Below are 19,437 nucleotides of genomic sequence, written 5' to 3'. Positions count from 1 at the left end.
ATCAGGTTTAATTAATTAATTATTTAAATTTCATGAAAGCCTATTATAAAATTCAATATACTTACATACTTAGTTAACTAGGCTAAGTAAAAAGCTACAGCTCAAAAAATTAATTTAATTACATGGAAGTTTTAATTTTACTTACTTATACTAAATGGGACTTAACAAAAAATGCGAGTTGGATTTAACGTTACGTTTATTATGATAAAGATAATATAATTTCTTACTCAAAGAACCTCTATTCAACCAGTACGTAGAGCTACGTACAGGTACCAGCTCTGGTACCCCGTTGTAAATATCCTTAAAGTACATCACTGATACTTTTCGAGTCAGGATTAAGCATATCCTCATCAGAATCATCGCTGTCGACGGGGAGCTGGTCATCGCAATCTTCTACTGATTCTCCATCCTCTATGCTCTGCTGTGTTGCGATAATCTCCCCATGAATGTCTTTATTCTTGAGATTCCCCATCCAAAATGCTTCAGAACAGTTGTTAGCAGCTAAAGCAGCTTTTACTTTGTAAATAAGAGTTTCTAAAAGCTGTCTCATCAATGGAACTTTCGACAAAAGCGCAGAGTCTTTCTTCAGGCGTGAGTGGCAACACAGAGACTGCAGAAATCGTGTAGACCGTTGCAGTATTTTTAAAATTTCTAGTACCTCCTGAGTATTATCTTTAAATTGTATTTCTATTATTGGTACACCCTGTGTCAAAAATAGTCTCAGTATGGGTAGGGATTTCTTAAAAAAGGCTGACAAATTATTTCTGCTGTCTAGAGCTTTCGAAATATCGGTCATGTATTGGAGCACTGTAAATACATCTTTCCACAAATCTAAATGTTCCGCATTTGTTAGACCTTTATTTATTTTAAACTTGGTCGCTTCAAAAACTGCAGTTCCCAAACTTCTGAATAATATCGGAAAGTTACTTTTGCTGATGCATTTAAGAGTATTCAGCGTATCATTTTTAGTCTTTAAATATTGAATATCGCTGGTTAATTGTAAAGTAAGATTTTTCAAAGCCACAATTTCTTTATTAAGCATGTAAATTGATGTCAATTTATCAATGCACTGGTTAAAAAGTAAACCTTTCTCGAGAGCACCGTCAGAATTTCTCCATAATCGACACAAAAATATATTGGACAAATCCCTCAATATATTTAAAACGGTTGAATTATCAGAGTACTCCCTTATCGCCAATAACAATTCAATAAGAGACGATGCAGTTGACAACTGTAGACAAAATGGTTCATGTTTTTGGAAATATTTAGCAACAGCTACAGTCAAATCCTTGAGTGAAACAATAGCAGACGTTTCATTGTTGTTTGCCATAATTCTTAATGAACTTTTTAACACAGCAGTATGATTATTTTTGAAACCAAGCCATTTAACATAGATGGACAGCATTTTATAGATACTTTCCAAGCATTCAACATAATCCAGAATATCAGAAGTTATTGTGCCATTTTCATTTTGCAAAGATTCAGGTGGTGTACTTTCAATAAAAGTTGTTACAATTTTCAAATGTTCCATTATTTTTGGCAGAACTTCGTGGAAGTTCTTAACACACTCTTCGGCTTTTTTAGGTTCATAAATAGTTTCTTGCTTTGTAAGAAATGTCGTCTTTTTTATTTTCGACATTAGAATTGTGTCCAAGTTGTTATTAACGCATTTTAGCAAGAATTTCAATGTTCTAATATTTAATTCACTTTCAGGATCGCTTTGTGGCGATAAATCATTTTTGAAAAGGTAAAGTAATTTCAAACTCAAGGTCCTAAGAGGAATGTTTTGAATATATTCAATGTTGCTTTTACTTGAATTTTTGTTAGTTTGAGTGGCTTGTGTGCGATCAACTTCAAGTAAAACTGATTCTTCTTGTATAGTTTTTTTGGATTTCGCTTGACTAGGTTGAGGAGCTTTAGCTGCTTTTTTATCAAGATTTTCACCTGTATATTTATGCATATCAAAAGTACAAGCTGGTGCTTTGTACGAAATTTTGCTTCTCAAAAGGACTTGTCCTATCAAAGTCTCTAATTCTTCAAGATTAAGTATTCTTAATAGAATTTTCGATTTTAGAGCTTCGTCATTTTGTGTTGCAAAGGCATTGAGTAATTCTCTAAACCAATTAGCGCAATGAACTAAACAGTCTAAGGTGTCAGATATATTTTTTTTGTCCATGTCCTCAATATAATATATATCCAATTTAGGCATCACAACAGGACAACCAAGTAGTGCATCTATACTTGAGAGATTGCCATTATGTTGTTTGTAATGCAATGTCTGTATCAGTTGGAAGAGTGGTGATAGTATACTAACATTAATTTCTGAATTGGAATCTGTGGCTAGTCCTCCAATATTAATAGCTATTAGTTCATCTGTTTCACTGTCACTGTTAAGACAATATTGCATTGATAGTTTTAAGCTATTGTTGTGTTCCGTTGGTATAGAGTCTACTATAAAGTTTTGTTGTAAATCATTCGTTACTGCATCTGTCAACCACAACATGAAATGTTTGTTGATATGGGTTGCAGTTGACACAACTTCTGAAAGCTCATCATAGAAGAAAGCAGACATATCTGGAAACTGTTTTGTGCTTCTGCTTATGAGTTCTATAATTTGGGCAGCTTCTTTTAGAGGTCCTTCAGACAGATAATTAACTGAACTATAACTTACATCATCAGGAAAATCCACGGTATTATCTTCATGGTCCGTGCTAGCCATTAGGTATTTGATAGCATAAATACCTGCCAGAATGCCTTGAACTTTAATTGTGGGACTGGAGCTGCTTAGTTCTTTTCGTATTATCATATGAATATCATCTCTAATAATTGAGTTTTCAAATGTGTATGCTAAACCACAGACTAAATTCATAACAGCTCTTATCTCAGTAATTGACATACCATCCATTCTATCTAATAGTGTAAGCATTTGAAGGCTCTGGGGTTTCAGTAAGGACATATCTTTGTTGGCAACATTTGTCAAAATGAGCAATATATTCATTACATTCTGCTTACAGTCTAGGCCAAGCTGTAGTAGTTCAGCAATCACTGTAGGACGACATTCATCCAACTCAGATAACATTAGGGCATAGATGTGTGAAGCAAATGATTGCAGTAATGGATCAGACTTCATTTTTAAAAGTGAGTTAGCTAACTCAATTATATAGTGTAAATGCTCCCTTAAAATTGGTTTGTATTTTTCAAATGCATCATCAAGTAAGTTTTCTTTCAAAATGTTCATTTTTATTTGCTTCTTTATTAAATTCTCCACTTGTTTTTGTCTTTCCTCATTAGCAGAGTACAATAAAATAAGTATGATTATATCAATTGGTCTGTGGTCTGTAGCAGTTTTACATAGTGATATTGCTTTTATCCATGAATTTCCTACAGCTTTGGATCCTACAGCCGATGCTCTAATTGCTTGAGCAGTGAGCACCTGACTTGTAGCTATCTCCTGGGCAGTGGCTACTGTAGTTGGCCATCCAAGGGAATTACGCAGTCCTTGTATAGCTTCCAAGCAGCTAGTATCTGTCATGCGACCAGACATTAACAAGAAGTTTATGAAATTTGGAAAATAATTGCACTTTGGCAAATTTGTAAGCAAATCTAATGTTTTCTTCTGAAGTTGTTCACACTGCTCATCAGACAGGCACAGGTAAGTTAAACAGTCTAAAATAGCTGGGATAAGCTCATGATGTTCGCTTAAAAATCGGCTCATTTCATTTGCTATATTCTGATGCTCTTGGTCTCCAATAATGTCTGGTATAGCAGTTATAATTTCTAGACGCACTATATTTTCATTTGCAACATCAAGCAAATCAATTAGGTTTGTAGACATTTTTTCAGTATTAACTATGGTGTCCAAGCTAGAAATGCACTTCAGAATCATTTGAATCCACGGGCCACACTTGTTTTCAACAGCTAAATCCATAGCTTTTTCAAACATCAATTCAATAATTTTGTCTTGCATTATGGGAACACTAAGCAATATTTTTATTACACTATCACTTACAGGATATTCTTCATGCGTGTCTTCAGATTGCTTTACGATGTTAGGAAAGAGATATTGTTTAAATACATCCAAATCTTGACATTCTTTGGAAAAGCAATTAAATACTTCTGATACATTCCTGGGATAATCAAACTGATTCTGTAGATTTTTCTTTATGTTGCGAACTATGTGAATAGTTTCTTCTGAAGCCAGGCATTTGTCAGGCGAATATTTTATAGTCAAGCCACTTTCTTTCAGTAACTTTTGGAATGCGCTATTGGTGGTATCAATGGTTTTAATCCTTTTCGATTGACTGCCATCATCACCATTAGTTCTTTTCGAACTCATTTCTAGTATTATTCAGATTATTCGTCTTTTTATCTTTCTGATACTTTTACATAAAGAAACTCTAAATAAAATTTGCTATACAAACAAACAGCGCGAAAACGGCCAAAACAAAACAAAGTGACACTGACAGATGAAACTTTTAGACACAGAACGATTTAGTAGGCTGGAGGTCTGACATCTCAGAATAATAACAGCCTCGCTTTCAGGGAGTCATCGGCACAAAACACATTCCAAAGTCCAACAACCCTGTTACTTTATACCTTCCTACAGTTTCAGCCAGCGTAGCGTTGTTAACATACTTCTGTGTGAACCTCTCACTACACTATTGTGATGTAATGCGTTTGAGATGCGTACAGACAGATGCGTACGGTACGCAGGTATTTACAGTCGTCGAAATATAATAGCCCCGTTTGGACAGCTCCAAAATGTATGGGATAACAGCTGGTGTCCAACCTAAATTATGAAAAATCTAAACAATAAGCAATTTCGTGCTTTAAAAGTTCTTTCTTCTTTCGGGCGTTAAATAATAAGCCAGATTATGTGTCTTTTTATGTATTTCATTTGTGTAGCTGTCCTAACGGGCATATTATATTTTGACCATATTTTGACGACTGTAGTCTGTTTGCCGTACTTTTAAGTCTTGCGACCATAGAGAAAACAGTGTCGGTGCCAAGTTGGTGCCAAGTCGGTGCTTCGTGCTGACAGGTGCTGACCAAGTGCTGACACCAAGCTGACACTGACAGCGTGACAGCTGAGCTGAGTACCTAAAGTACCTATTTGATAAAATTTGATTTCGATTCGACATTCTTTAAAGAAATACAATACACAGGTACAGGTTATTTGATTCATTATTTATATTATTATTTAAAGTGGGTACACCGCTTGTGACTGTAGGTATTCCCAAATTATATTGGAAAATTTTGGTTACAAATGTATAAAAATCTACTAATATGTTTATTGGTTGATGGACTTATATAAACTTCTTTTCCTTTATTTAATTACTACCTTTCAATTTCAGCGTTGGCACGAAATCAACAATATGAATATATCATCCTTGAGTAAATTCATCTGGAAGACACAAAATGTTCCTGGATATGGGGTAAAAAATACTTCTTACTCAGGTAATAACACATAACCTATTTCACCAATGATTTAAGTTCATCTTTTTCAGTTTCAACAAGTACGAAATAAATGGTCTAACTGGATGATGGTGAGAGATGTCAAGCGACGCCGAATGAGTGCTGAACACTTCCTTGAAAGAACAAGAATTAATGCACTTAGGAAGAATGATGTCCTGCCAATTGAGATCAGAGAAATGGCTGACAAAGAAATAAATAAATTCGAATTGAATGCTACTCCACTCAGGATTAACAACAGATGTGTTGTAACATCAAGGTAACTTAATTTGAATATTTTATGGATCAAACAGATTGCAAACATCCTATAACATAGGGGTGATACAGTGACACCTTGGGCATATTTTCATTGTAACACTCCACTGCACTTAAGGGTGTACAGTTTGTCTCTATTCCTATATAAAGGTTTGGTGCAAAGTTTTTAAAATCATTAAAAAACATGGATGGAGTTGCTGATTCAGTTATAAACATTACTCCATTACTACCTTAATCTGTTTGTTTTTGTTTCATTCAGGGAAACTAGACATGATATATACCTTAACAGATCTACACTTACCTCATAGGTATCATAAACAAAGGTTGGCACTAGGCATAACTATGGCACAGAGCTGAGTACCATTTGTCCTTTTCTAGAGTATATTTTAAATTCCCTCCTATTATGTTTTTTACAGACCACGTGGAATTGTAAAGGAATGGCGAATGAGCAGAATTGTATGGAGATCTCTTGCAGATTACAATAAACTTTCTGGAGTTCAAAGAGCTATGTGGGGTTAATTTTATTGTTGTATAGTAATAAATTAGTTTAGTGTATATTTTGTTTTATTTATCAACAAAGCTAGGAAGGTATACTGTATAAGAAACCCATAAAAATTATATGTATGTATTTGGACTAACCTGTTACAAAAAACAATAAATTAATAGGTATCTTTAACTAGATTCTATTGAACTGCACACGCTATATGTACAATATAACTATTTTACCTAATACAAAAAAAACTTTTATAAGGTGCCTTTCTACCATTATCGGTACCTATGTGGAACAATGAATGGTCAAATGCATGCCATAGCATAGCACATGTGGTGGAAAAGTTAACTGGCATTACCAATAGCACCTGTTAGTATTTATTTTGTGAAGATATAATATGAAAAATTAGGACAAAAACAGACATAAGTAGTTTTAATATTTTTTTATTAAGTCATATTTTTCTTACAACTAAAAGTTTCTTAAGCAGATACTGGAACGTAAAAGCTTTTCCTTTAGTCGAAGAGACCTGAAACAAAAAACACAATCAGAATATGTTGATTTCAACATTGATAGGGAAATGGACTGATTGCACTTTCTCAGGAGTAAATTTATCAATCATAAATATGATTCAGAAGCTAATACATGCTAAACATCATGGAATGGCACTATTGCAGGTGAGCTTTAGAAATTGCAACAATACAAAAACAAATTATTCTTCCAACAACAGTTCTAGTGTGAGGAATTGCTTTATCTAAGAATAGTGATGTAAAGTTGAAGAGACTAACCGAAGCCGAGGTCGTCGTCAGACTCCTCTGGTTCCTCCTCCTTCTTCTTCTCTTCCTTGACCTCGGCGGCCGCGGGGGCACCGGCGGGCGCGGCGGCGGCGCCGGCAGCCGGGGCGGCTCCCACTCCTGATCCGATGTTGGTGATCAGGTCGCGGACGTTCACGCCTTCCAGGGCCTTGGCGAACAAGCCGGGCCAGTAGGGCTCGACGTCCACGTTAGCGGCCTTGAGGATTGTCGAGATCTTCTCACCCTGGTAAACATAAACAAAGCTTAGCTTGAGGTAAAATACATTAACAATCAAAATACTTGGCTGGGCAGATCGAAAACCTTATAACTTCTTGGTTTGACGTTGAATAATTAACAAATTCGAGACCTAAAATCGGATTAACATGGATTTACAATGTGTACGAATAACCTAGAAGAGAAGAATCAACATTATAATAACAATCGAATAACTTTTTACTTACGGTAACGGCGACATCATCATCGACAAGGATGAGAGCGGAGTACACACAAGCTAATTCAGCCTTGGATGCCATTTTATTTAATATTTGTGCAAGTCGCCGAAAGGCCTTAGCTGCAAGAGAACAAGCACGTTTGACTTCAAAAAGTGAAGAGAAAAAGAAAGATTTTATTGCGTTCTGACAGATGACATTAAAACGTCAAACCGTCCAGAAATGACACCGATTCACAGACAATATATTTTAAAAACAATATTTAAACGCCGACACACTAGCGGACGCGGCTGTCAGCCGCGACTGATCTCTCTCGGACGCTCGGACGTCTGAAAGCTGAACGACAAAGACGTCCGAGAGCGATCTGGCACGAACTGCCTCAACAGACCGTGTACACTATCAGTCGCGGCTGACAGCAGCGTCCGCTAGTGTGTCGGCGTCTTTATTCTGCGATTATATTATATCGTTATTTGCCAAGCTGTAAATTGAAATAAAAACGGAAATATATAAATTAAATTTAATTCAGGCGTTTGCACGACGCCAGCGGGCGGTTTAGGCTACGTTCACGGCAACGACAGATTGCGCCGGGAGGAGCGCTACTATTATTGCTGGCGGAGTGGATGGTGCGGGCAGATAGCGCGGTTTACATAAAAAAAACTCCACTTTTTGGTCTCGTGGATGCGGCCTTACATACAAATTCTCCGCCGCCCGCATCGCTGTGTCTTCGTGAACTCTTAAGCTGCGTACAGACCGGCCCAACGAAGGCCAACGAACGGATTTCGTTGGCCTTCGTTGCTGGAATCTGCCCTGTATTATGTGAAAGAAGCTCAAAGTAAAACATCCAAATTCACTTCACGTTCCTTTATTTTCACAGTTGTGTTGTCTGCTTAACGGTTACAGCCAGAATGAAAATCCGATACTGATAAAATATCGCTCTTCCACTACTCGTTAAAAAAAATATAACTGACAGTTCAGTGTGGCCGTTCGAATAAAATACAAAAAGTATCGATATCAATATCAGTTACAAAATAATAGTTATAATACTCGATTATAGTTAAAATATTCCATATTGGTTAAGATATTCTTAAATTTTAACATAAACTTAAACAAAATAGTAATTTTAACAATAATAGCTAACAGATTCGTCCATCCTGACTTCATAGTCACGTCCTCGTGAATGTTTAAGTAAACAAATTAATAATCTGCAATAAGTAGGTAGCTGAACACAAAATATGAAAATTATATAATCATTAGTTTCATACTATACAATAAAATTTAAATAACTACTCAACAGCCATTATCCTGCCATTGAACTAACCATATTTTCGATGACCATTATCCTGCCATCAAAAATAACTAAAACTTTATTTGCGTGACCTTTATCCTGTCACTAAAAACAAAATTAACCAATGGCCATTATCCTGCCATTGATCTAACCATATTTTTGATGACCATTATCCTGCCATCGAAAGTTACTGATACTTTATTTCAGTGACCTTTATCCTGTCACTGAAAACAAAATCAACCAGAGGCCATTATCCTGCCATTACTCCCATTAAACTTTTCAGTGACCAATTATCCTGTCACAGAAATTAATCATCATAATGATTCAGTTGCTTAATTATCCAATTATTATCCAGCTACAAAAAATTATAGGTAACATGACCATTATCCTGTCATGAAAACAAACTATCAACTTTACTACATAAACAACCAATAGTCCTCATCATACCATTGAAACAAGCCAATACTATTGTATAACAATTGTGTAGCACAACATTTCTCATATTATCTTAACATTAAGGCGTGGCCAGAGGTGCGATGTTTTCAACACGGCACAAAATCATCCAACAAGATCTACATCGTTATTTTAGCAATTATTGCTACTTCTAAGCACAACCTTAATTAGTTTACAAACAAATCACATACATTAATCCATATTACTAAACAAATATGTTATTTTTGATTCGATCCTTCACTTAACAACTCCTACTCATATGTCTTCTACACACTCATCTTCATCCTTTTCCTCTCTATTCTGTCCCATACTATCAGTAGTGTCTACAATTTTATTGGTAATTTCAATATCGCTTCCGCTATCATCACTGACACTTTCACTTTCACTTTCCTCGCTTTCATCCGACCTTTTAAAATTTAACCAAGGATGAACTTTATCAACTGGATGCACTCCTCTATATACAGCTTTTCCTTTATTTCTAGTGATTGCTGTGTCTTCGACCATATACCTATCATTACTTAAAACTTTAATGATTTTATAGGGTCCCAAACATTTTGAGATCAATTTCCTACTCTTCCCAGGACATAAAAGTGACCTCTCGACGCGAACCAAATCGCCCAACTGAAACTTACGTGCTTCGCACCTACTTTTGTCAAACCTATTTTTTTGTTCGCTTTGATTGCGTTGTATATGTTCACTAACAGTTTTTCGAATTTCTTCTAAACTTTCATTACTGTTTTCGCTACTAATTTCAATGCCTGCCTTAATTTTTCCTTCTGTCATACTCGTTAACCGTAAACCGAATAATACTTCAGCAGGCGTGCGACCGATACCTTTGTTTATGGTGTTATTTAAACCCCATTGCACGTCAAGCACCTTTTCGTCCCAGATTCGCTCTTCTTGGCCATGGTTCATGGCTGTCAATGCATCAAGGATAGTTCGGTTATACCTCTCCACTTGCCCATTGGCTCGTGGAGTGGCAACCGCGTTCATTATGTGCTTAACACCTATACCCTCTAGAAATTCTTTTAATCTCTTTCCTGTAAACGAAGAATATCTATCTGTAATCAACCTGACCGGGCGCCCGAAAGTTGCAAAATATTCTTTAAAAATTCGAATGGTCGTAAGAGCTTTCGTATTTTTGACTGCTTTTAATACGATGAATTTACTAAAAGAATCTATAATGACCAATAAATACTTGTTCTTCCTTTTACTTTCATTAAAAGGACCCAGGTGGTCAGCGTGGAGGGTGTGAAATGGTGTAGTAATTTTAGGGATAGGGTGTAGGAAACCAGACTTTTTCCCTGATGGAGTTTTACTGTGCGCACATTCCAGACATGACTGTACATATTTTTTAACAAATTTCTTCATTTTCGGGAACCAATATATTTCTTTAATTTTATCCAAAGTTTTATCAACCGAAAAGTGACCAATGTCATCATGACAAGCTTTCAAAATCTGCCATCGCACACCCTTCGGCACCACCCACCTTGGTCCATTTTCCGTCTTCCTATAAACGTTATTATTCTTAATGCAATAGTTCTCTTGAATATCAACAATGCTTTTACTACTTGTATCCTGTAATATAGTTTTGATCCTATTAACTTCACTATCTGCAGACTGAACTGTTTTTAACCAATCATTAGTTATATTTAATACCGTCGGAATTTCTTTTTCAGTTACGTTTTCTTCAACAAGTGGATTCCTACTCAATGCATCTACGTGACACATTAATTTACCAGAGTTATATTTTATATTACAATCGAACTCTTGTATCAGGCTCCACCAGCGTGCAACTCTCGGAATCATAAACGTAGCTCGTAAAGAATTACAGTCTGTGACTATGGTAAAGGGCATTCCAAGTAAATAGGACCTAAATTTAATTAATGAAGACACTACGGCTAGTGTTTCTAATTCATACGACGAGAAATGTTGCTCAACTGGTGAAGTCTGACGACTAAAGTAGGCTACTGGTTTTAATTCACCCGATTCCTGTTTTTGAAAAAGTATACCCCCCACTCCCAATTTACTTGCGTCTGTGTGTAATTCCGATTCAAGATTTGGATTATACAAAGCCAATACTGGTCTAGTAATAAGCTTTTGCTTAAGCTCGTCAAAAGCTTTTTGCTGATGTGTTCCCCAACTCCACGGACAATTCTTCTTCAGTAAACCCGTTAAAGGTTTGGCAATTTCTGCAAACCCCTTTATAAACTTCCTGAAAAAGCTTGCCAATCCTAGAAACTGTCTTACATTATGAACGCTATTTGGTGTTGGAAAAGATTGAACAGCTTGAATTTTTTTTTCACCAGGTCTTATGCCTGCAGAACAAATCTCAAACCCTAAAAAGTCAACAGACGTTTGAAAGAAATAACATTTGCTCGGTTTAAGCGTAAGGCTAAATTCCCTTAACCTTTTAAATATCATTTCAAGTCTATCCAACCCCTCCTCCACTGTCTTTGAGGGAACCAAGACATCATCCATGTAAGCCACGGCTGTACTAAATCTCAATGTACCTAATGCCTTATTTATTGTCCGTTGGAACACTGCTGGAGCGTTCGATAGGCCAAAGGGCATTCTATTGAATTCCCATTGGCCATCAGGCGTGACAAACGCAGTCTTTGGTTTGGAGTCTTCATGTAACTCAACCTGATAGTACCCACTTGCTAGGTCTAATGTGCTATAATAACTACAGCCAGACAATCTATTCATCTGATCCTCCATACAAGGCAGGGGATAATGTTGTTTTATTGTTTTTCGATTTAATGCTCTGTAATCGACACACAGCCGTTTATCCCCTGTCTTTTTCCTAACCAAAATAATTGGGCTCGCAAAAGGTGAATTTGACTCGCGAACTATCCCGTTGCTACTTAATTCATCGACCATACTTTGAACTTCTTCTCGTTCCTTTTGCGACAACCTGTACGGCCTGTAGACAACTGGCTGGTCGTCACTAAGGTCAATGCTCATTTTCTCAATACTTGTACATCCTAATTCACCAAGCGAGGTTGCAAGACAGTCCCTATATTTATTTACCAGATCAAGAAGTTTACTCTTTTGTTCCTTAGAAACGCTCCCTATGTTTAATTGATCCGAAGTAAATGGCTCTAAAGAAGATGTATTTACTATTCTGTTAATCTCACAAACGCCAAGAGACTCCAAGACAATTTCTGCTCGGGCAATTAATTCACCTTTTTTAAACTGTATTGGTGCAAGACCCAACGGCGTGATACAAATTAAACCTAAGCCTTTTTTAATTTGATATACTCCTTCTTGTACCTGATACTCTTTAGATGGTTGTGATCTGTGACTGCCCTTTATATAAATACTACCACTAAAATCAGAACTGCATGTGATATCAACAAAGTTAGGTCCCGTTACTGCCAGCAAAATATCTTTCGCTACCTTAAGCTCCAAAAAGCGCGTGTCATTCCTAACCATTTCATAGCGGCTCGTTACTTTCAATCCTTGGTAATTTCTCACTATCTCAACATGAGACTGATCAGTGTACGTTTGTCCTACAAGCAAAGGATACTTTAGAAGATGGTCATCCACAATTACACACAATACATTAGCAACTACTCCTTGTATAGACAGCTCAGCATAATTGGAGCCAATTGAATTTACTAAACTTCCACCAAAACCAGCCATGGGATAAACCACTGAAGAATCCCATCCTCCGAAAATGTCCTTTGCATCGGATTTTCTTATTAACGTTAATTCGCTTCCCATATCTATTAAACAACATCTTTCTATTCCGTTCACAAGTACCTTTTGCACGTAATCATTCTGCGCCTCATTTGTTAACCGTTTAACAAGCAATATGGCCTTTTCCTTACTTTCCTCTGAAACACCTTCTTTTTTTCGTGGCCGGTAACACTCAGACTCCAAATGTCCCATCATCGAACAATTATTACACTTTTTGACGGGCTTTGGACATTTGGACAATGGATGCCCTTCTTGCTTACAATTGTAACACCTGATACTATTGTTACCAAATGATTTATTTAACGTCATTTTAGAATCACGATAGTATTTCTTATTGCCTACTGACGTAATGGTATTATTCCTATTACCAGATTTGACATTTCGCAAATAAGCTAGTAATTTGTCAGGGTCACTAAACTGCACCGCTTCAGCCCCTAGTCTAACGGATCTATCATCTATACCGTGGAGTATACACTCCACTGCGTGTTTTCCCGAAATCCCGCATCGATTTAGTAAAGCGACTTTCTCATAGAAGTAATCTTCAAGTGACTCACCAAACTTAGCTCTCTTAGCCAACATATCTGACAGCATCTGTCCATAATTTTCTTGTGAGGGAAAAGCGGATATAAGTTTGGTCTGCCACTCAGGCCATGTAAATAAAACTGTTGACAAACCCTCGTACCATTTTTTTGCTACCCCCACTAGTTTAGGGATTGCATAATGTATAACTTGCCTTTCACTCCATCCATACAAAATCGCACATTCGTTCACCTTCGTCAACCAATTGTCTATACTTTGATTTTTTAACGAAGGATCGAATTCAGGTACAACGTTAGTGTTCGAAAAACTTTCCTTACTACTAGATTTATTAAACAATTTTGACAACTGTGACATTAAGTCTCTAGTACTGTGCCTATCAGTAGATCTAGACCTTGATCTTCGGCTACGAGATCTATACGAGTTACGCCGGGATCGACGAGCTTCTACCCTCTCCCTACTCCTCGGTCTACTCTCTCTTTTGGTGCCACTAACACGCGTAGGAGACAAATCGCGTCTGAAACGACTACGTCCTAGGCTCATATCTTCACGACGCGAGATTGGGGAGCGACTTCGTGATGCCCGGTTACTACAGTTCGTTCTGACCTGCGATCGTTCTGGAGTGTGCAGCTCCCGTCGACGAAATCCATGCGGGGTGCGCTCTCTCCTCCTGGACCGGCGACGTGAAGAACGCTCTCTGCTGCGGCCTCGGCGTCTGATGTCTTCGGACGATCGATGCGGTGGTTGGGCTTCCTCGGCGTAGGCGTCCAGCAGCTGCTGAAATCCACCATTTTCACTCGCCATTCTCAACTGAAAATATAAACGAACGATTACTATTCTTCGTTTTAACATTCATTAGTCACCCATGTAACGACTGAAAGGTAAAACTAAAATACTTTTTGAATCGCATAAATATGAAAGGGTAGAAAATAAATAAATAAAATAAATGGTTAACATGAAGAGGCAATAGGTATTAACATGTGCTAATTATAAATCAAGTAGCTGTAGGAATATAAGCAATTCTAGGTTATTACTTTATATTATGTGTGGTATTTATTCTAGTAAAATCATTTAAAGCACTCAAGAACAATAAAGCAACTGTTACCCAACGTCATTTGAAAGAGATAAACCATTATAACCTGAAAATATCGGCATGTCCTGGCTAGCGGCATAAAATAAAAACATTTATTATTATAATCCTCGATATTATTATTGTACCTTTAATTTTCATTCGGAGGTACAAGGAACGTTACCGGAGACTGAAACCATGTGCTAATAATTACAATTAAAATTGTGTAGACACACACGTGTCACGGTAATAAAATAACCTCGATCGTCACTAGGTATGGGTGTTATTTCACGTCACTATTTACAATAACTGGCTACGGGCATGTAACCGATTAACCAGTTTTGAGATATACAACAAACTAGTGATTTTTGCAAACCAGTGATTATTGTAAACACGACAAAACATTTGTAGACTGAATAAAAGAGTGACAGGAAATATCACTTATCACTGATCTAAGTTTATTTATACAGTTTAGTTATTACACTAATTTAACTAACAAAATTTTTATTTTTTTACAAAAATATACCTCTGCCCTCATATAAAAACATACCTAAAACAACTTCCCCTAAACAACTCCCCAAAACACCTTAGGATTGCCGAGATATTTACAGATTTAAAACGTCATAACATTTTAGAAATATCACTTCAACTGAACAAATATAGGTAATTATTTAAAACTGCACATTGAATAAAGAATTCTGACGTGTAACGAACTTTTTCTTCCTCAAAGAAACAAAAATGACTCCCGTAGAAAAATAAAATAAAATTGTAGGTAGGTTACCTACAATTATTTGTATCTCTGATTATGTGCCGTTAAAACCACTATCTTTTCGTATAATTAACCTTAACATAGAGGTAGGTACATACCTGGGCGTTGCTGTTCCACTTCTGAATTTGAAAGAAGCTCAAAGTAAAACATCCAAATTCACTTCACGTTCCTTTATTTTCACAGTTGTGTTGTCTGCTTAACGGTTACAGCCAGAATGAAAATCCGATACTGATATCGCTCTTCCACTACTCGTTAAAAAAAATATAACTGACAGTTCAGTGTGGCCGTTCGAATAAAATACAAAAAGTATCGATATCAATATCAGTTACAAAATAATAGTTATAATACTCGATTATAGTTAAAATATTCCATATTGGTTAAGATATTCTTAAATTTTAACATAAACTTAAACAAAATAGTAATTTTAACAATAATAGCTAACATATGTATGATAAATATTCATCGTTGGGATAACCGTTGGCGTTCGTTGGCCCGGTGTGTACGCAGCTTTAAACAAAACTATGAACTTGATGAAGACGCGCACTTATATTCTATTACGAAACATCTGCTGACATCTAGTGGGGAATAGCCAAACTCGGAACCGGAAACAGTTTTGTTTATCTTCCCGGTTATAAACGTAAATGGTAAAGTATCAGCACACGATACGTTATTAACAACGAGGCCGTTATTATTCTGAGATTATTAGTCAGTTCCTCACGATCAATTTTTTTGCCATCTAGTGGTGAATAGCCGAACATTTTATTTCATTTACAACACTTGTTTAGTTCTAAAATAGTTTATGATGATGATGGAAAATGTTCCGTGTGGTGAGAGTGAGTTTTACACTGTGCGAGTATAATGTCGCTTAGGTTTTACTGCTGGGTGGATAATGAAAAACCTTCACCCTCCATACCTAATCCCTCTGCATGCGAATGCAAGTTTTTACATCGTTCAAGAATTTGTATGCCGAGGGAGAGTCGCCAGTGTCGCCACCTAGCAGAACTCGCGCTGCAATGTATGAGTAGTTGGGGGGTAGTATATTAATAAAAAAAACAGTTAAGATAATAAGCATCAATATTTAATAGCTTTTAAAGTACGGTATAATTACTTAGGTACATCACTTTATGTGCATCTCGTAATGGCTAGGAAGATAGTATATTAAGTGCACAAGTTATCATACGTTTTCTATAACATAACTAATTAAATTACATCTCCTAATAATTATTTATGCTGCAGCGTACTGCTAAATAATTAAATTTTATTATAACTAATATTATAGCAGGTACAAGAGATCATTTACAGATTGACTGTATACATATATTATGAAATTGACAAAACACTTATGAGAAAGCTACAGTTACATACAACATACAGTTTTATGAGGTAAGGAAGAGCGTACATACATACAATAATACATTATATTTATATCCCAGTAACCAAATATGATAACTATACACTTATGGCCCCTGCTGAGTTGATTGGACAGTTGGAGCAGTCAAATAAGAGGCATTTTATAGGGGAAAAACGGTTGAAAATAGCTCTGCGATCGGCATTTGATGTCGCATAACACAGCAGAGGCTATACAGAAAAACAGGTTTTTTCTGTAAATATACAGTTCATATTATTAGAAGAAAATTATAAATCCCATGAAAATAAATGGTGTTTTACAAGCATGTCCCTGACACCTTCTTTTAGGGGCTGATTTTGTGTATCTTTCTTTAAGGGCAATTCCCAATCAGGGTTCAGATTGAATCCAAATTGTGATAGAATCCTCAATTCACATTTGATTTGAACCCAACCAGGGGAATTTATGAAGGACCATGGATGATACCATTTCTGAACAACATCGACACATGAACAGAGCACCTCCAGCCACAAGTGCAGGGCTTCTTCATTCAACCCCATACAGATCAAGGTTCGTAGTTTTACATCCATTTGTGCATGTGCATTATCATGAGACAGATTAATTGCTTGGACACACCTATAGAGTAACTCTTCTGGAGTCAGCACTTTCCCATCCTCATCAAGACGATATGTCTTACACAGGACTAGACGGCTGTACACAGAGTTAAAGTCTTTCTCGACTTCCCTAGAAGATGCCTCTTCTATAAACAACCATGGGTGACATGGTCCGTCTAGAAAGCTTGGGCGCTTAATCCCATGAAGCAAAACTCTTTTAAATGCTGGCGCTAACACACCTCTCACCAAGTGGGCAATTTTTTCAGTTACAGAATCATCTCCTGCTCTGCTGTATTTAACTCCTTTTTCATCTAACAATTTAACAAAGCGAGCAGGAAACCACCCTCTCAAGCCATTCAGCTCACCGATCCAGCAGTGCTCATCTCTAGAGCTGATCACTTCAATCACATCATTCTTTCTAAATCCTAACTCATCTCCATCTCTTCTTTCAAAATCCAATAGTGCTTTGGCTCTGCGTCGTTTACTCCTCGAGACTGTCACATACCTCTCTCTGTCAGCAGCATGACTCTGCATTGTGTAATCTGCCGTCAGTAAGATCTCTGACTGCAGCTGCGGCTCCAGGGCAAGGAAATGGCGGGCAACTTGTAAAATTGCTTCCCTGAGATCAACAAGAATTTCAGTTTGTTTCACATTTTTGGAAATTGCATCTTCATTATTACTATCATCTCCAAATAATATTGTTTGTATTACAGATTTACTTTTCTTTATTTGTCTTCTCTGTAGCTGTTGTTTTGGCAGGTTTGGGATAGCACTTGGATTACCCACCAGTGCTCCTTGGTCGGCCATAAGATAAGCCAGGTGCCTTCTTCTATGCGTTTCTATCAGAGCGGGACTAAGAGTTTCCCCACAAACTTCATCAATTGTTTTAATTAAAACTTCTACATCATCTATTTCACCTGGTATGTCAGATAAGGCATTAAAAATCTGTGCTGAATTTGATATCTCTGTAAACCTGTTCTCTTTTATTTTCAGCATTGCTAAAGTCACTTTGAAAAGAACAATGGAACCATCTAAGAAGAATAGGTCCCAAACTCTTAGTAAAATCTTCATATGAACAACATTTGCATACAAGGTCAGGAACCAGTGCATGGTGATGAGTGACAGTTCTATGTCATGTGCATTCAGCACTTGGTCTATACCAGGTAAATATGAAGATATTAAACTTCTAAGAACTTTTTGATCAGCTTGTATACCAATGAGAGTAGAAGAATAGTAGGAGGCAGGAAGTAAGTCCTCAACAGTAGTGCACATGATCCAAAATGCTTCTTCTTCTTCCATGAGAAGTAATAATGATGCAGCGATCATGCCGGTGCCCTGGCAGTACCCAATGTCTGGGTAGAGCCAGGCCAGGGCCCGCAGGATCCTGCGCAGCCGTGGCACCCCTGTGCTTGTTGGATGTGAGAAACATACATTGTTGGGCAAAATTTGAACTAAATCTTTCTCAATTTGTTTACTGGTGACCAATCCATCATCACTAGAAGCTCTGACAATTTCATGATATGTAATATCTGTAGATAATCTCTTTTTGTTGGCCCCACAAAGATTCATCCAAATTTGAGGGCGCAGAGAATGTGGTACACCATCTTTAACCATTTTTTGCAATTTGTCAGTTTTTTCAAATTTACCACTATTTTCAGAAAAGTTTAGTTCTTTGCTTAAAAATTCCCACTGTAGGCGATGTTGGTCATCTTCTACAAACGCGCTGGCTAGTAGTTTGTTGGAGCTTTGCTCAGGTCCGTCTTCGTCGTCGATACAAAATCCGAACTCGTCAAAGCTGTAGTCCGGGAGCCCTCCGCCGTGGCCGTCAGCCTCCGGCTGCGCCAGACGAGCCATTATATCCTGGGGCACCATGCTCGGAGTCAACGCGGAGAACGGCCCTCCTGGACTCGGCATCATTTCATCAGCAACGTTCAACCCTCTTATTCTATCGATCATATCTTCTGGGTCATCGTCTGCCAGCGCAGCGCTTATTTTACGTTCGTGATCTTCACGTCCAACGTATCCTTCATGATCGCGGGAACTAAACAATGACTTTGCCAAATCCATTGTAGATTTAATTGCACCAGTTTACATTAAGTTACTTTGTTTTAGTAAGATAACTTCAACAAAACACTTTCTCTTCACGTATTTTCCTTGAAGAAAATCAAGGAAATTGATTAGTTGGAAAAAAAATGTAACGAAA

General features: G+C 37.1%; 4 protein-coding genes across 5 annotated transcripts; 1 reads left to right on the top strand and 3 right to left on the bottom strand.

Annotated features, from left to right (window-relative positions):
- Positions 1-178: 178 nt before the first annotated feature.
- LOC105390434 (Fanconi anemia group D2 protein) lies at positions 179-4,461 on the bottom strand. The gene has a single exon (XM_011561737.3). The coding sequence runs from the start codon at positions 4,334-4,336 to the stop codon at positions 302-304; it is 4,035 nt and encodes a 1,344-aa protein (XP_011560039.3). The 5' UTR covers positions 4,337-4,461; the 3' UTR covers positions 179-301.
- A 547-nt stretch (positions 4,462-5,008) lies between these two features.
- Positions 5,009-6,282, top strand: LOC105390435 (28S ribosomal protein S14, mitochondrial). Of its 2 annotated transcripts, none has more exons than XM_038107883.2 (4): positions 5,009-5,165; positions 5,355-5,435; positions 5,508-5,731; positions 6,144-6,282. In XM_038107883.2, exons 2-4 carry the CDS (start codon positions 5,376-5,378, stop codon positions 6,244-6,246), a joined length of 387 nt encoding a protein of 128 aa, XP_037963811.1. In that variant the 5' UTR covers positions 5,009-5,165; positions 5,355-5,375; the 3' UTR covers positions 6,247-6,282. The 2 variants fall into 2 exon arrangements, with proteins under 2 accessions (XP_037963811.1, XP_037963812.1); XM_038107884.2 differs by lacking the exon at positions 5,009-5,165 and adding an exon at positions 5,202-5,226.
- Positions 6,283-6,664: 382 nt separating this feature from the next.
- Positions 6,665-7,613, bottom strand: LOC105390436 (60S acidic ribosomal protein P1). Its single transcript, NM_001305504.1, is given in 3 exon segments — positions 6,665-6,743; positions 7,003-7,252; positions 7,470-7,613. Coding segments are annotated over 3 exon segments (336 nt in total). The 5' UTR covers positions 7,542-7,613; the 3' UTR covers positions 6,665-6,729.
- Positions 7,614-16,331: 8,718 nt separating this feature from the next.
- Positions 16,332-19,434, bottom strand: LOC105390437 (small G protein signaling modulator 3 homolog). Its single transcript, XM_011561742.3, has one exon. The coding sequence runs from the start codon at positions 19,299-19,301 to the stop codon at positions 16,911-16,913; it is 2,391 nt and encodes a 796-aa protein (XP_011560044.3). The 5' UTR covers positions 19,302-19,434; the 3' UTR covers positions 16,332-16,910.
- Between the last annotated feature and the right edge of the window lie 3 nt (positions 19,435-19,437).

Source organism: Plutella xylostella, chromosome 15 (genome assembly GCF_932276165.1).
Source record: "Plutella xylostella chromosome 15, ilPluXylo3.1, whole genome shotgun sequence".
NCBI lineage: Eukaryota > Metazoa > Arthropoda > Insecta > Lepidoptera > Plutellidae > Plutella > Plutella xylostella.
This window is presented reverse-complemented; position numbering and strand designations above follow the sequence as displayed.

Excerpts from the sequence above, each read along its gene's own strand:
- LOC105390434 (XM_011561737.3), bottom strand. The coding sequence starts at position 4,336 with ATGAGTTCGAAAAGAACTAATGGTGATGATGGCAGTCAATCGAAAAGG.
- LOC105390437 (XM_011561742.3), bottom strand. The coding sequence starts at position 19,301 with ATGGATTTGGCAAAGTCATTGTTTAGTTCCCGCGATCATGAAGGATAC.
- LOC105390435 (XM_038107883.2), top strand. The coding sequence starts at position 5,376 with ATGAATATATCATCCTTGAGTAAATTCATCTGGAAGACACAAAATGTT. Across the intron at positions 5,436-5,507 it reads AAAATGTTCCTGGATATGGG|TTTCAACAAGTACGAAATAA; the intron begins GTAAAAAATACT and ends CATCTTTTTCAG. Across the intron at positions 5,732-6,143 it reads AGATGTGTTGTAACATCAAG|ACCACGTGGAATTGTAAAGG; the intron begins GTAACTTAATTT and ends TGTTTTTTACAG.